Here is a 14,183-nt window from a genome sequence, read left to right on the forward strand (position 1 = left end):
CCCACCCCCTGCCCCCTACTCCATATGATCCACCTTCTGCTTCTCACTCGCCCCCTTAATCATCCCCGAGAGATCCACAATCGGCAACGACAGCGGAAAATCCACACTCGCCAGCATAATCGCGAGGAAAATATACCACCCCAGCAGACACGTAACAAACGCAAACGCGCCCGCGGCTTCCTGGCACTTTGCGGCGACTGCGGCGTTGCCTTGGGCCAGGTTGAGGAAGGTGCCTGCGAGCAGCCCGAAGGCGGGGATTAAGGTGAAGAAGATGAGGAAGAAGACGAGGTTTGTGCGGAGCGAGCAGATCAGGTAGACGGTGCAGAGGAGGCCCATGGCGATCATGAAGTAGGCTGGGGCATGTGGTGTTAGCGGGGAAGACTTATATCAGTGGGGAGCAGTGTGGCATGGTTCGTGAAGGCGAAGGGGAAGGCGGAAAGAGGGAAACTACGCACCAATCCCAACATTAAACCCCACGCTCTCCAGCCCCGTGCTGCCCTGCGTCGCCGGATCCGCGTAGTTGCCGTACGCGCCGTACTCGGGGACCAGCGTGGCGCCGTAGCCGAGCCAGAAGGCGCCGAACGAGGTGAAGACGACGAAGGGGAAGGTGTTGCCCAGGATCCACTGCGGGGAGGGTTAGCCAATATTCACTTATACAGATATGATGAGGGGATTTGGGGGCACATACTTCACCAACACCACCAAGCACCATCAGCAGCCCGCCGGCGAAAAAGTACCACCCGATACTCGCGGACCCGCTACCTCCCGCGCCGCGCCAGCCCATCAGCGTCCAGCTGAGCGGCGTGAGAGAGAGGAGGAAGCCGACGAGCGCACTGCCGCAATCAGCAAACAATCCAACCAAGTGACACACACACATCTCGTGACTCACAGCGGCGTGGGGTTGCCAAACGTCTTGCGCAGCTCGCCCTTGACGTCGTTCTTGGGCGACAGGTACAGCTTCTCGAACAGCTCGGGCGTGATGGAGATGCTGCCCGCGGTGCGGATGTGGCGCAGCGCGAGGTCCTCGTCCATGCTGTTGTCGAGGTGCTGGTGGCCGGCTGGGCCGTTTGCGAAGCCGTAGCCTATCACACATCACATCAATGAAAACGAGCTCACAACCACGCGATGGCCAGCCTTACCGTTGCGGTTCGAAAAGTCCTTCTCGAGGTCGCCGTTGTGGTTGCTCATTCTGTAGGCGTTGGACTCGGCGCGCGCGGTGGAGCCCGCGGATAGTGTCTCCTCGTCACGGGCGGATGTGGCGCCCAGGTGGGTGTTGTTGTGGCTATCACCCCGGCCTGAGGTGGCTCCAAGGTGCTGGTTGTTGTTGGAGGTGACGGACTCGTGGGCGTTAGACGTCATGCCAGTGCCGTTGCCGAAAAGACCAGCGCCTTTAGTGTTGAATTGATTGCAGGTGCTACAGTTAGCCGTCGTGAGAGCCGAATCGTGTTGATGGGACATAGAGACAGCTCAGATGAGGACAGGGGGTTATAGGACTTATAAGGTGGGAGGGGTGGAGCTAGCTGACGGCGATATATGAACGACACTCAAAGGCAGAGTCACGGCTTCCATGCAAGGATAGTGTGAAAGCCGGACGAAAGCAAGCGATCAGCAGCAATAGCTGGGGAAGGCTGCCGCCCGAATGCCATCAAGCGTGCTGAAGACCACACAGCCAACCGCTGCGGCTCCGCACCAGCACCCTGTCTCACCGTATTGGCAGAGGGTGAGTTCTGTTTGACTAGTGCGGATGGAGTAATGGCTGCTTTCTTATGCACTGGCTTCCTATTTGAGGTGCTTTGGTCTTTAAAGAACTTCAGACGTCCATGATATCTTGATTCACTGCGGTTGGAGGTATTGCTCCCAGGTGATGCAGAATATCTTGCTCAACCGCGCTCGCATCCAGCTGAGCCCGTACAGAAGATGTCGATGACGCATGGTATGTGCCGTGCTGGGGCACCTGTTCTTCTTGCCAACATGGGATCTCGGCGTCCAGTACCGATTGAGTGGTGATGGGAAAGGCGCAGAGCTTGGATCGCGGGTCAGGTGTAGTCCGTTCTGACGTGGCCAGTAGCATTGTGAGCCACGAGAACACAGCCGGTTATGCGGAGAAAGTGGAGATAAAAGCACGCGAAACACTGGAGGATCTCGTGGAGGTGCCGGCTCTGGACCTAGATGATCGTCAGCCCGTCCCTACCGGGATTGAGTTTGCGGGGAAGCGCACTATACCCGCACTTGCGCTGCCAAACCTGGGGTTATGTCCAGCGTCACCTCGCAGATCGGAGTTGGATCCGCGGAGCAGGCATTTTGATAAAACCAACATCAATTGAGTGCTTCATTTCATAATGTAGAGCATTCAATTCCACTGCTCCTCGAAGCATGAGTCGATTATCGTCAATGCATCGGTGAGCTGCGAAACCACTAAGACATGGCTGCGCTCCGACTAGTCCGGCCAAATGGTACTTTCGACGACTCGCTGATGGCGCGAAGTAGCGTTTGTTGTCAAACAATGAATGGCCAGCATTCAGATCAGGCGCGAGGGAGCCAATCATGAATGGAGTTTTCTGTGCAAATCTAGGCGACTGCGCGATCCCCGCTTGCTGTCAGAGCACAACATCGCTCGATGGTGGTCTGATGCAGAAGAGCGGATTGCGTATTATTTGCGCTCATCCGACGGCGGTTCGGGAGTGGACAGGCAACGTGACCCGGAGGCGTTCCGCTTGTGGCTTGTCTAGCCGAATGCGGTGGACTATTTCGAGAGCTCAGTGAGGGATCTCACGGCTCGAGCCAGGGCTGTTAGGCGGACGGGCATAATGACGATTGAGTGAGCCGCCTTGTGCTGCGTGTTATTCGAATGCAGTCTCTCACACCTTGTGGTCGTGAAATTCGGCACGCGTCTTGCCCGTCATTCCGTTCCTGAACGATCGACATCGCTGAGTCGCAGCTTGCGATTCCTCGAAAAGGCTATCTGCACTTGGCCGATATCTTGATGGTCGATCTCAGTAGACTTCCCCAGTCAGGACCCGGAGCATCCGTGGACGGCGATATTGAGCGGACGTGATGAGTCTTGTACTAGCATTGTAGCTCAAGCTCCAAATTCGTCAGATGACTGAACTTTCGTACGTCGTCTTCATCTTAATTCGGACGTTTCAATACTTACATCGGGCTAAAGCGCTACCAGAGCACACGTGCAATCTACAGTAAACATCCGGTGCTTCCGTAGAGCTCGAAAGACGGAAACGTTGAAGTTGGCGAACAGTACCACAACATGTGTCTCGAGGTCAACCGATAATGGTATACGTTAGTACTTGATACCACACAACGACGACGTCCGTGCTGTCTACGACTCATCCCGTGGTGGGTGCTGCATCGCAATGCTCGGGGTGTGATGGTTGATCAGCTCCTTGTTGTCCTAGCACTGATAACTATCAATGCAGTCCGAGTTCAACGGCATAGAGACACAGGCTTGGAGTACCTGCCAAAGGAGAGTGTTAATATCCGTATGTCTGTGGAGAACAGGATAGAGAGGTTGGCAATGTTCAGACCACGTTCGAAAGATGTTGAGTTGCTCTTCTGAAAGTCGATGCGAGGTGGTGGGATCCATATCTTACAGACCAGTTGAAGGCTGCTAGACTGATTGTCGAAAACATCGTTGGGATGTGTATTTAGTGCAGCACCTCTGGCGAACTTAAGTACAGAGTTGTGGACAAGGCAGGTGCGTGGAATGTGCGCTCAAGACTCTGTATTCGACAGGACATAGGTAAGACGAAAGATGGTTGTGGAGAAATCCGATCTCACATGTTGTGACTGGTGTTGGCTCGTAAAATGTCGATGGTAGGGTTGGTGACAGGTAGTTTTAGGGCAGGAGCACAGCATTGATACCCGACGACAAGCCTCAATCGCACCCAGATGTGTACCTACGTGCAAGCTACGGCACGCAGTCAGTCATATGTAGGGGAACATACATCCAAGGTAAAGACTCAGTAATCACAGTTGATTACAATTTCGTCGTCTTAGCGCGGCTTGGTCATCGGGCGGACTGATGTGAAATCATTTCCACGTCCATGCCTCCAGGCTCCGACTTCATACGTGTAGGCCGATTGCTCTACGCTCCGCCGACTTCTTCAATCACCTTCTTGAGATTCTGGATGTCATGAGCAAACCGACCGAGAAACAGTCCATCCACACCCTCGGCAATCTTTGCAAACGTGCCTGGCCCTGCGCTGCCGCCGTAGACGATTCTTGTGACACCGGTTCTGCCGGCTGCGAGCTTCCTAAGCTCCGTGGTAACATTGACAACGTGGTCAGGGTCTGCAGGCTCCTTTGCACCGATTGCCCAGACCGGCTCGTACGCCAATATGACCTCTTGATCGTCAGGCACAGCGGCCAACACTGATGTCACCTGCCGTTTGCACTCTTGTATCGCCGCACCCACAGCTGCTGAAGCTATGCTGTGGTGGGTCTTCTCTCCGATGCAGACCAGCGGTATCAGCCCGTTCCTCGCAGCTGCGCCAGCCTTCTTTGCAACGGTCTCGTCTGTCTCGCCAAACAGCGCTCTTCGCTCTGCGTGCCCGATCTCCACGATCCTAGCGCCAGCTTGCCGCAGCACTGCTGGGCTGACTTCTCCTGTAAAAGCACCTCTGTCTTCCCAATGCGTGTCCTGTGCACCGAGCATGATGGACGAGGGCTCTAGTATGCGCCGAGCCTCTGTGAGCGAGACAAAGTCAGGGATAACAAAGAGGTCGACGTTTGCGTTCCAGGCATCGCCGTCCAGTTGGAGAACGCCACGGACGTAGGAGAGTGTGCTGGTCAGGTCGAAGTACATTTTCAGCGAGACGCCGACAATGCGGCGGGGGCGCGTGATGGGAGGCATGACGAACGGCAGGGTATTGTGTAGAGCAGGGCGAGGTGTAGGAGATCAAGGGGAGTAGGCACGCTGCGCATGGAGATGTTCAGTCGCAATGGATGCGACCTTGATTTCGGAGTTACTGCTTTGGGTAATTCTCTGTGAGGCCGCTTCGGTCAGCGAGGGGTAGTGTGGGGTGGGTGACTGCAGCAACTGGCCAGGTGTCCCCCACACCCGTCGAAGCTGGGGTGGGACGGTTTGCCCATGTTACGAGACACAAACACCGAGTCGGCACGGGTGCACGCGTCGCAACAAACAGCGTGTCATTGGGGCCAGATCAGCCATATGCGCGTCACAGTGCGGATCTTGGCAGGGCCGCAGGGCGCCGCTCCATGCATGCCGCAGTCGGACTCACTAAACTCCAATCGCTCTTGCATCCACAAGAAAATCTTCCCCATGATACATCATTGACTCGTACACACCTTTGCACACACCGCCCATAATCGCCCGAGTTGCTATATTGTGCTTCGGCCTATATGCATAGAGAGCTTGCAGACCGTTGGGCACGCGCTCGATACTTCGGATAGTTTGTCGACTTTGCACTTGCGGGGTTCACACATCCTTGTCAGTTTAGAGCCCGCATCTCGTGGGGTCCTGCATGAGGGACACGCTCTTCAAAAGTGCTAACATTCACAGACTTTGTTGAAGTCCTGCTGTTCTTGTTGTTTTATTGTTCTTCCATACCGCCACCATGCACATCTCCGAGAAGCTTGCCCGATCGCGGGCTGAAGGGAAGCCGACCTTCTCCTTTGAGTTCTTTCCCCCAAAGACCGCCCAGGTATGGTACACCATTGCTCTGTACGAGGGGCATGATGGCTGACACGCGCAGGGTGTGCAAAACCTCTACGACCGCATGGACCGCATGCACGGCTTCGGCCCTCAATTCATCGACATCACCTGGGGCGCAGGTGGCCGCCACTCCAAGTTGACCACCGAGATGGTCAAGGTCGCCCAGACCGTGTACGGGCTCGAGACACTTATGCACCTCACGTGTACCGACATGGAGCGATCGAAGCTCGACGAAGCCCTCAACGACGCTTACCAGGCTGGCTGCACCAACATCCTCGCTCTGAGGGGCGATCCTCCGCGTGAAAGAGAAAAGTGGGAGGCGACTCAGGGCGGTTTCCGCTACGCCAAAGATCTGGTCAAATACATCAAGGACAGATACGGCAACCATTTCGACATTGGTGTGGCGGCATACGCCGAAGGGTGCGACGACAACGACGACGTTGACCAGCTCATCGATCACTTGAAGGAGAAGATTGACGCAGGCGCTACTTTTGTCGTCACCCAGATGTTCTACGACACGGACGTCTTCCTTGACTGGGTTGAGAAAGTGCGGGCCAAGGGCATTGACGTGCCCATTGTTCCTGGTATCATGCCCATCCACACTCACGCTGCGTTCCTGCGCAGAGCGACTTGGACTCGCTGCAAGGTCCCGGCTAAGTGGACTGAGGCACTGGAACCTATTAAGAACGACGACGTACAAGTCCGTGAGGTCGGAAGTGAGCTCGTTGCGGAGATGTGCCGGAGGCTGGTGGACGCGGGCATCCTCCATTTGCACTTGTACGTAATGCTCTGCTCCTCACATTGCCTTTGCTAACCCATTCAGCTACACCATGAACCTGGCTCAAGCTACGCGCATGGTTCTCGAAGAGCTCGAGTTGCTGCCCGACGTCGAATCCCCTCTGGAGAAGCCACTCCCATGGCGACCATCCCTGGGCCTCAACCGCCGTGACGAGAACGTACGTCCGATCTTCTGGCGCAATCGCAACCGCTCTTACGTCGCTCGCACACAAGACTGGGACGAGTTTCCTAACGGTCGATGGGGAGATTCTCGTTCGCCTGCTTTTGGTGAACTAGATTCCTACGGAGTCGGTTTGAAGGGTACAAACGAGCAGAACATCAAGCTCTGGGGCACACCCACCTCAGTCCAGGATATCTCAGACCTTTTCGTACGCTACATGCAAGGCGACCTGGAGTCCTTGCCTTGGAGTGAACAGGCCATCACCGAGGAGGCCAACGCAATCCAGCAGAACCTCACTGACTTGAACCGACGTGGTTTCCTGACCATCAACTCGCAGCCTGCTGTCAACGGCGCTAAGTCGTCTGATAAAACATTCGGATGGGGTCCACGCAACGGTTACGTTTACCAAAAGTCCTACCTCGAGGTTCTCGTCTCTCCAGAATACATCGCCGAGATCATTACACGCATTGAGCGCGACCCTGAGTTCACTTACTACGCAGTCAACAAGCACGGCGATCTCAAGACAAACGCTCCTAACGAGGGACCCAATGCCGTTACCTGGGGTGTGTTCCCGGGTAAAGAGATTGTGCAGCCTACTATCGTCGAGACAGTCAGTTTCCTCGCTTGGAAGGATGAATTCTACCGTCTTGGTCAGGACTGGGCCAACTGCCATCCCAGCATCAGCCCTGCTAGATACGTAATCAGCGAGGTGATGGACACCTGGTACCTTCTCAACATCGTCCACAACGATTTCCACGTCACCAACGGCATCTTCCCTATCTTTGACGGCCTGAAGGTCGAGAACATGGAGAGAAAGCTTGACAGCGGAATCACCAACGGTCATGCAGAGGCCAATGGTACAAACGGCGCTGCAAACGGCGAGAAGCCCGAAGCCCAGAAAGACGAGAAGTCGCTCCTTGAGACGGCGAAGGCAGCTGCCCTTGAGGTCACCAACGGCGTCAAAAACCTCGCCGTCTCCAACTAAACCAACCTTTTAGGTAACTACGATCTTTCTACATTCAACACAGCAAGATCTGCACGTATATGGCGTTTGGACTTTCCTATGTCACGACATCATGATATCTTTAACTCTATCATCGATGTTTCTCTCGCATCTCAACAAGCGTATTCATAAGTATGGCGTTCTATCATTTCACGGATTCCGGCGGCGGTCCAGGGGACCAAAAACTAGCACATGGGATGTGCATCACACGCTCAAAAGCAGATGACAGTATCTGGAAGGCGTCTATTCAACCTGACGACCATAATGACCGTAATGGAAGGGGACGGGTGGAGAGGTGGATGTGTATGCAAGGCGTGCACAGAGCGGCTGCGAGCTGCGGAGCGATATGCGGAGGAATGGCTTTCTGAGATACCCGGCCAGTGCCCTCAACGGAGCTGGCCAACCCGAAGCTTTGTGTTATCGAAATACTATTTATTGTGCGAGCGTGGCTTGCGATAGACTTTGTCGCCCAATTGTGCCACCAGCTGATGCGACTATATCCAGCTATCCACGTCTTCGTCTTCATGCGGCTGCCTTCGAACTTCTCTCAACATGTAATGCCATGAAGAACCGCCTCAGAGCCTGCTCATAATCACCACACAATCACCGCACAACAAAAAGACGCCACGGTATGTTTCGTTTGACATGTTTCGATATGCATTATTCGGCGCCATCCCTGAGTCTTACATAAATACACAATACACGCCAGCACAAGCGCTGGCACCCAAGGAGCCGGCAACCGCCCGTTCCTGTCTAAGCGAACATGCACTCCTCCGTGGACACAAAGTATATGGTACAGGGGCGCAAGGGCCCGTGGGGAGAGGGGGGAGAAGGACGCCGAGCGAGCAAACGCGATGCAAAAAGGTCGGATATCGAAGCGAAACGGGCGAGAAAGGGTGCAGCTTGGGGGCGTCTGCTGAGGGTTTGCGGGGGGTCGTGGGTTTATGCGTCGGGGGCGGGCTCGAAGAAGACCTTTCGTGTGATCTGGCGCGGTTATTAGTATGTGTGCTCGGGTTGGTTGTGGAGAAGACTCACGGCCCATGTTCCTGCGACGGTTGCGCAGATGCCCGCGCTGATGGCCATTGGCCGTGTCCCTCTGGTGCTCTTGAAGATGGCGCCGGAGATGGCGCCCGCGACGACGCTGTTGGTGGGGTCGTGTTTGCCGCGGATGGCGCCGATGGTACTGTTGGTGCCGTTGTAGACCAGCGCGATGACGCCGGCGCTGTTGCCCAGGAAAGGCCCGCGCCTTGTGACTGCGTTCAGGACGCCGTTGATGCGCAATCGCGGCGGCATCGAGGCTGGGTTCTTCTGCAATCCCTCGGATAGTCCCCATGCGCCACCGATGGTGAGCGCGGTCAGGTAGCTGACGCCGGTGCCATAACAGAGGTCATCTGACCAGCCGCGACTGGGGAGCGCAGAGTGGTCTACAGACGCGGATTCCTCGAGCGAGAGGTAATCAAGGGTGTCTTGGTTCAGCCCGGCAAGGGGATGTAATTGCGACGGGTCGAGGATGAAGTCTGAAGGGCTTTGAATGGCGGTGGTAGGGTCGAAGGGTGTGGAGGGCGCCGGCGAGGCAGAGAAGTTGTCGTGTGGTTCTTGCGGCGATTGCGAGTCGGTCGCGGTTGCCTTCTTGCCGGTGAAGAGATCCCAACTGTAGATGCATGAGTTCACATGCAGGAGCACGTCAAATGTCGGTGGAACTTACACGCCCATGATGACGGTGCCGGACTGGGATGTGATGTGGATGTGGTTGTAGTTGCGCCGCGCGATCAATCAGCTCGTGGGTATCTCCTAACGCCGAAAAATGCCAGAGGAGAGGAGCGACCGATATTAAGAGATAGAGATACACGGAGCACAGATGCGCGGGCGATGGCGACTCGGTTACGGGCGTCGGCGGTGCTGGCGTATGGTGGTCATAAAAGTTCAATCATCGCGCTAGCGCAAGCATCCCTGCCACTTTCGAGAAGTGTCTGTCTCCATTCCGAAGGTCGGAAAGGAAGAACTGCACTGGAGAACCTCACCACCACAACAGATACGTAAGAGAGTTGTACAACATGGCCCTCCCAGATTACAAAAAGAACTTCCTCGAGACTTGCGTCTCTGCCGGCGCACTGAAGTTTGGCACTTTCACCCTCAAGTCCAAGCGCGTCTCGCCTTATTTTTTCAATGCGGGACTCTTCCACAGGGCTGATCTGCTGCGGTCCATGTCGTTGGCATATGCCCAGTCCATGAAGGCTCATGGCGATGCCGACTCTTCTTTCGACTTTGACGTCCTTTTCGGCCCAGCTTACAAGGGCATCCCGCTCGCTGCCACAACCATCGACAAGCTTGCGGATCTGGACGTTGCCAAGTACGGCAAGAAGAGCTACAGCTTCAACCGCAAGGAGGCCAAAACTCACGGCGAGGGTGGCAACATTGTCGGTGCCTCGCTCAAGGGCCAGAAGATTGTTATCATTGACGACGTCATCACTGCCGGAACTGCTATCAGGGAGGCCATCGACATCATCAAGAGCGAAGGCGGCGAGCTGGTCGGCATCATCGTTGCGTTCGACAGGCAGGAGAAGACCCCCACCGAGAACGATGATGATGGCAAGCCGGGACCCAGTGCTATCGGCGAAGTCAGGAAGCAGTACGGTATTCCCGTGCTCTCCATCTTGACATTGGACGATATCGTTGCGTTCCTGCGGGCCCAAGGCAGTGACGACGATATCAAGAGGCTGGATGAGTACAGGGCAAAGTACAAGGCCAGCGACTAAGCGAAGAGGACGCGATCGGAACATGGCCGAAGCCCACTCATTTAAACACGATTTACGACTGTTACGTTGGAGGCTCACATGACAACCCGTGCAAGTCAAGTGTAGCAATGGCGCATTGAGGTGGAGAAAGGTTAGACAAGATAAACCAAGCGTTGCAACTACATCGGTCACATAGAAGGCGCAGTGATGACTAGATCGAGTACGGTCGATCTCAAAGTCAAACGCTTTGGTAGACATGCATCGTGATGCCGAGCGAGGAACAGGTTCAAGCATTTCCTCAAGCGTAAGCGAGCCGGTTTCAAAGCACGCTAAGGCGCGTCGCCCAAACCGCGACATTTCCCCTCAGATGTATACCTACTTCGAGCGCGACTCACACTCGGAGACACATTTGTCCAGAGCGCTATAATGCCTGGGGTCAGTTATCCACTGTATTCGCGTTTAGACGTAGTTCCTTCCTTGATTCGGCAGTGCCTCCTCTTGGCGAGTGCCTCTCCTGAACAAATGATGCGCCAGGATGTCCTGTCTCTAACACCGACTTGGAGCGGTCACGGTAGCATCTTCTCTTCTAGCAGGTTTACCTTGTTGTTTTGCTCGTTGTTTACCAGTCCATATCTATCTTGATTCGTAACGGTGCCGGCACCGTCGCAGCTTCTCAATACCTTACTTCTCTTGCGCCGCACAACCGACATTGTCCTACCGGTCTGCCTGATGATGCGCAGTATCAAATTACCTCGCAATGTAGCAGGCAATCCCAAAATGTCGCGCCAGCACCAGCGAGTCCTTGCATACATCATTCTAGGAGCTGCTGCACTGGGCGCATACTACACCTGGTTCTGCGCACCGATCGATGCCCTTGCGATATCTTTCGAAGACCACAAAGCTTATATGAATGATCGTCCGAGCTTCTCGTCGTTCAAATCTCGACAATCGTATGATTGGAGAACCGCTCCTCTTCGAAATGCAATCGAGACCTACACACCCCTACCGCAGGGGCAACCTCGAGCACTGCCGCGAGTGCAGTTCAAATTTCCGCCCGAGACGAGGGCACAGAGAGACCGAAGGGAGATACAGAGAGTCGCAGTACGGGATGAGTTCAAGCGTAGCTGGGACAGCTATCGTGCGTATGCCTGGGCAGAAGATGAGCTCAAACCCATAACAGGGGCTGGCCTCAAGTCCTTCGGTGGGTGGGGTGCGACGTTAGTGGACTCTCTGGATACACTCTGGATCATGGGATTAAAGGAAGAGTTCTACGAAGGTGTGCAGGCTGTCTCAGCTATCGACTTTGGCAAGTCAGACATGAAGACCATCAGTGTTTTCGAGACGACGATTCGATACCTGGGCGGTATGCTCAGCGCCTATGATCTCAGTCAAGAGCCTGTTCTGCTGGAGAAGGCCATACAGCTCGGCGAGATGCTCTACCGTGCTTTTGACACTGAAAATCACACACCCACAGGGTGGCTGGACATAGAGAAAGCAAAGGATCCTGAGGGCCGACCTCCCACGGCTGAGACCAGCATCTGTTTCGCCTGTCTCGGATCATTGACTATGGAGTTTACACGTCTAGCGCAGATCACCCAGGAATCGAAGTACTACGATGCTGTAGCTCGCATCACTACACTCCTCGATCGTACTCAAGATACGACGCGCATACCAGGTCTCTGGCCCACTACGCTGAATGCCCGCAAAGAACAATTCAACCAAAGCCGTTTCTTTTCCCTTGGCGCTCTCGCCGACAGCACGTACGAGTACTTCCCCAAGATGCACGCCTTGCTTGGCGGCCTCGAACCTGTGTACCAGAAACTGTACACTGATTCTGCAGTAAAGATCGATGAACACATGCTTTTCCGACCCCAACTTCAGGATGAGGAACTCAGCAAAGATCTTTTGTTCTGTGGTGACGTACACTCGTCGCGGCCCACTGAAGTCACCCTCGACCCAGAAATGCAACACTTGACTTGTTTTACCGGCGGCATGTTCGGGTTGGCAGGCCGGCTCTTCTCCTCTCCATCGCATGTTGAGATTGGCGAGAAGTTGACCAGAGGATGCATATACGCCTACGCCGCAATGCCCACCGGCGTCTCACCCGAAATCTTCAAGATTTTGCCCTGCAAAAGCCGCACAGAGTGCAAATGGAATGAGACAGCGTGGCAAGACAAGATCATGTACAGCTACGGCAGCCGATACAGCCAGGATGCAGAGCAGATAGCGCTGGAAAGGGGTTTACCACGGGGCTGGACAAGTATCCGCGACAAACGATATCTGCTGAGACCAGAAGCCATCGAGTCCGTATTCATCTTGCACCGCATCACCGGCAAGCAAGACTACGTTGACAGCGCATGGGACATGTTCATCTCGATCGTCGCAAACAGTCGCACACCGTACGCCAACGGGCAGCTGCTCGACGTCACCGGCCAGACCGATTTCGGCACAGAACAATACACTGTTGGGCAGAGATTCCGCGGCCATGGTCCCGCGACGATAAGGCAGGGGAATCTGGAGGATAAGATGGAGAGCTTCTGGACGGCTGAGACGTTGAAATATTTCTACCTCATTTTCAGCCGCCCCGATATGATAAGTCTCGACGACTGGGTGTTCAATACAGAGGCGCATCCTTTCCGACGTCCAAAGGCGGCCGCGGGAAGCGGCGTGCTATAAGATCGTGGTCAGTCTGAGAGGCCTTAGACTTAGAGGCAGCCGATCTGATCTTCAGTGAGCTGCAACTCGGTTGAAAAATACATCATAGAACGTTCGATAGATGGAAATGCATTGGTACATGCGAAAGACACATACATTACAAGCACCTCATAAACGCATACAACTAGCAACGTGGCTACCAGATCAATAACTGAACCTGTGCCTCTCAGCCAATAGACCAGAAACCTCCTGGCGTGATTTCCAAACGCTCCGCATGGCACGACCACCTCCCAAGCCCATACTGCCAGCGCTGCTGACCAACATCTTGCATGCTGACCAAATATTCGAACTCGGACCCTTCTTCGTTCCTGTCGTCCCAAATGGATATACGCAACTGACAATCCTCGGTCTTTTCCACACTACCTGGGCTCGGTGCAATGTCGTAGATGGGGCAAGAGTTGTAGTTACACGGAATGGCGCCAATCAGAGGCCGTGGCTGTAGCACAGTGCAGTGTCTTGGACGGAGCAAGAGTTGTAGCTGGTGCTAAAAGGGGCTGTTTAGAGGCTTAGGCTACAGCACAGTGCACTGCAGTATCTTAGACAAGGCAAGAGTCGTGGCTAGTCTTAATGCTAATCAAGGGGCCTCCGCTGCAGCACGGTGCAGCATCTCAGATGAAGCAAGAGTTGTAGCTGGTTTTAACACTAAAAGAAGCTGTCCTGACTTGATCCTGGCTTCAGTCGCGTTGAAATAAGGTCGGCTGCGTTTCGGTCAAAATACATCTCCAGCTCGCGATATCGAATTCCCCCGTATCGATCAAACCATAGTGCAGTCGAGTTCTCGAAATCGCGATGTGCAGGCATGCTTAATGCAGGTTGCTCCTGGAATCGTTAAGGTTGGGGTTGCGATGGCCGTCTAGATCTCCATCCGCGCCAGAGTTTAAGACGAAGCCGATGCTGAATAAAAGCTGATTTGGTACCACGGTATGGCACAGCGCTCGCATCCGCATCAACAGACTCGTCCGACCAGTCGTCCCGTTCTCTCGAATCCCGTGGTAGTTCGCGGCTACTGAACGCCACCCTCAAGCACTTTGAATAATTCGGCCGCGTGGACGGGATTACTTGCTCGCTGTCAACAAGACGCTG

At 54.7% G+C, this 14,183-nt stretch overlaps 6 protein-coding genes across 6 annotated transcripts; 3 read left to right on the top strand and 3 right to left on the bottom strand.

The window, feature by feature from the left end:
• Positions 1–15: 15 nt before the first annotated feature.
• C7974DRAFT_323503 (uncharacterized protein) lies at positions 16–1,188 on the bottom strand (the record flags this gene model as incomplete). The annotated part of the gene is made up of 5 exons (XM_046138906.1): positions 16–353; positions 456–624; positions 689–833; positions 890–1,058; positions 1,140–1,188. The coding sequence occupies 5 exons, from the start codon at positions 1,186–1,188 to the stop codon at positions 16–18; spliced, it is 870 nt and encodes a 289-aa protein (XP_045991002.1).
• Positions 1,189–3,848: 2,660 nt separating this feature from the next.
• C7974DRAFT_88610 (Triosephosphate isomerase) lies at positions 3,849–5,112 on the bottom strand. The gene has a single exon (XM_046147442.1). It carries the CDS (start codon positions 4,865–4,867, stop codon positions 4,100–4,102), a length of 768 nt encoding a protein of 255 aa, XP_045991003.1. The 5' UTR covers positions 4,868–5,112; the 3' UTR covers positions 3,849–4,099.
• Positions 5,113–5,278: 166 nt separating this feature from the next.
• C7974DRAFT_370244 (methylenetetrahydrofolate reductase-domain-containing protein) lies at positions 5,279–8,096 on the top strand. The gene is made up of 3 exons (XM_046139963.1): positions 5,279–5,678; positions 5,730–6,466; positions 6,513–8,096. Exons 1-3 carry the CDS (start codon positions 5,592–5,594, stop codon positions 7,630–7,632), a joined length of 1,944 nt encoding a protein of 647 aa, XP_045991004.1. The 5' UTR covers positions 5,279–5,591; the 3' UTR covers positions 7,633–8,096.
• Positions 8,097–9,540, bottom strand: C7974DRAFT_406741 (Tim17/Tim22/Tim23/Pmp24 family-domain-containing protein). Its single transcript, XM_046143168.1, has 3 exons — positions 9,356–9,540; positions 8,686–9,301; positions 8,097–8,634 (listed from the first exon to the last, which is right to left on the bottom strand). Exons 1-3 carry the CDS (start codon positions 9,361–9,363, stop codon positions 8,593–8,595), a joined length of 666 nt encoding a protein of 221 aa, XP_045991005.1. The 5' UTR covers positions 9,364–9,540; the 3' UTR covers positions 8,097–8,592.
• Positions 9,541–9,704: 164 nt separating this feature from the next.
• Positions 9,705–10,406, top strand: C7974DRAFT_323973 (orotate phosphoribosyltransferase; the record flags this gene model as incomplete). Its single annotated transcript, XM_046138932.1, has 1 exon — positions 9,705–10,406. One exon carries the CDS (start codon positions 9,705–9,707, stop codon positions 10,404–10,406), a length of 702 nt encoding a protein of 233 aa, XP_045991006.1.
• A 711-nt stretch (positions 10,407–11,117) lies between these two features.
• C7974DRAFT_324031 (class I alpha-mannosidase) lies at positions 11,118–13,061 on the top strand (the record flags this gene model as incomplete). Its single annotated transcript, XM_046138937.1, has 1 exon — positions 11,118–13,061. The coding sequence occupies one exon, from the start codon at positions 11,118–11,120 to the stop codon at positions 13,059–13,061; it is 1,944 nt and encodes a 647-aa protein (XP_045991007.1).
• Positions 13,062–14,183: the final 1,122 nt, after the last annotated feature.

This window comes from Boeremia exigua (assembly GCF_020726555.1).
Source record: "Boeremia exigua strain MPI-SDFR-AT-0100 chromosome Unknown C7974scaffold_16, whole genome shotgun sequence".
Lineage (NCBI taxonomy): Eukaryota > Fungi > Ascomycota > Dothideomycetes > Pleosporales > Didymellaceae > Boeremia > Boeremia exigua.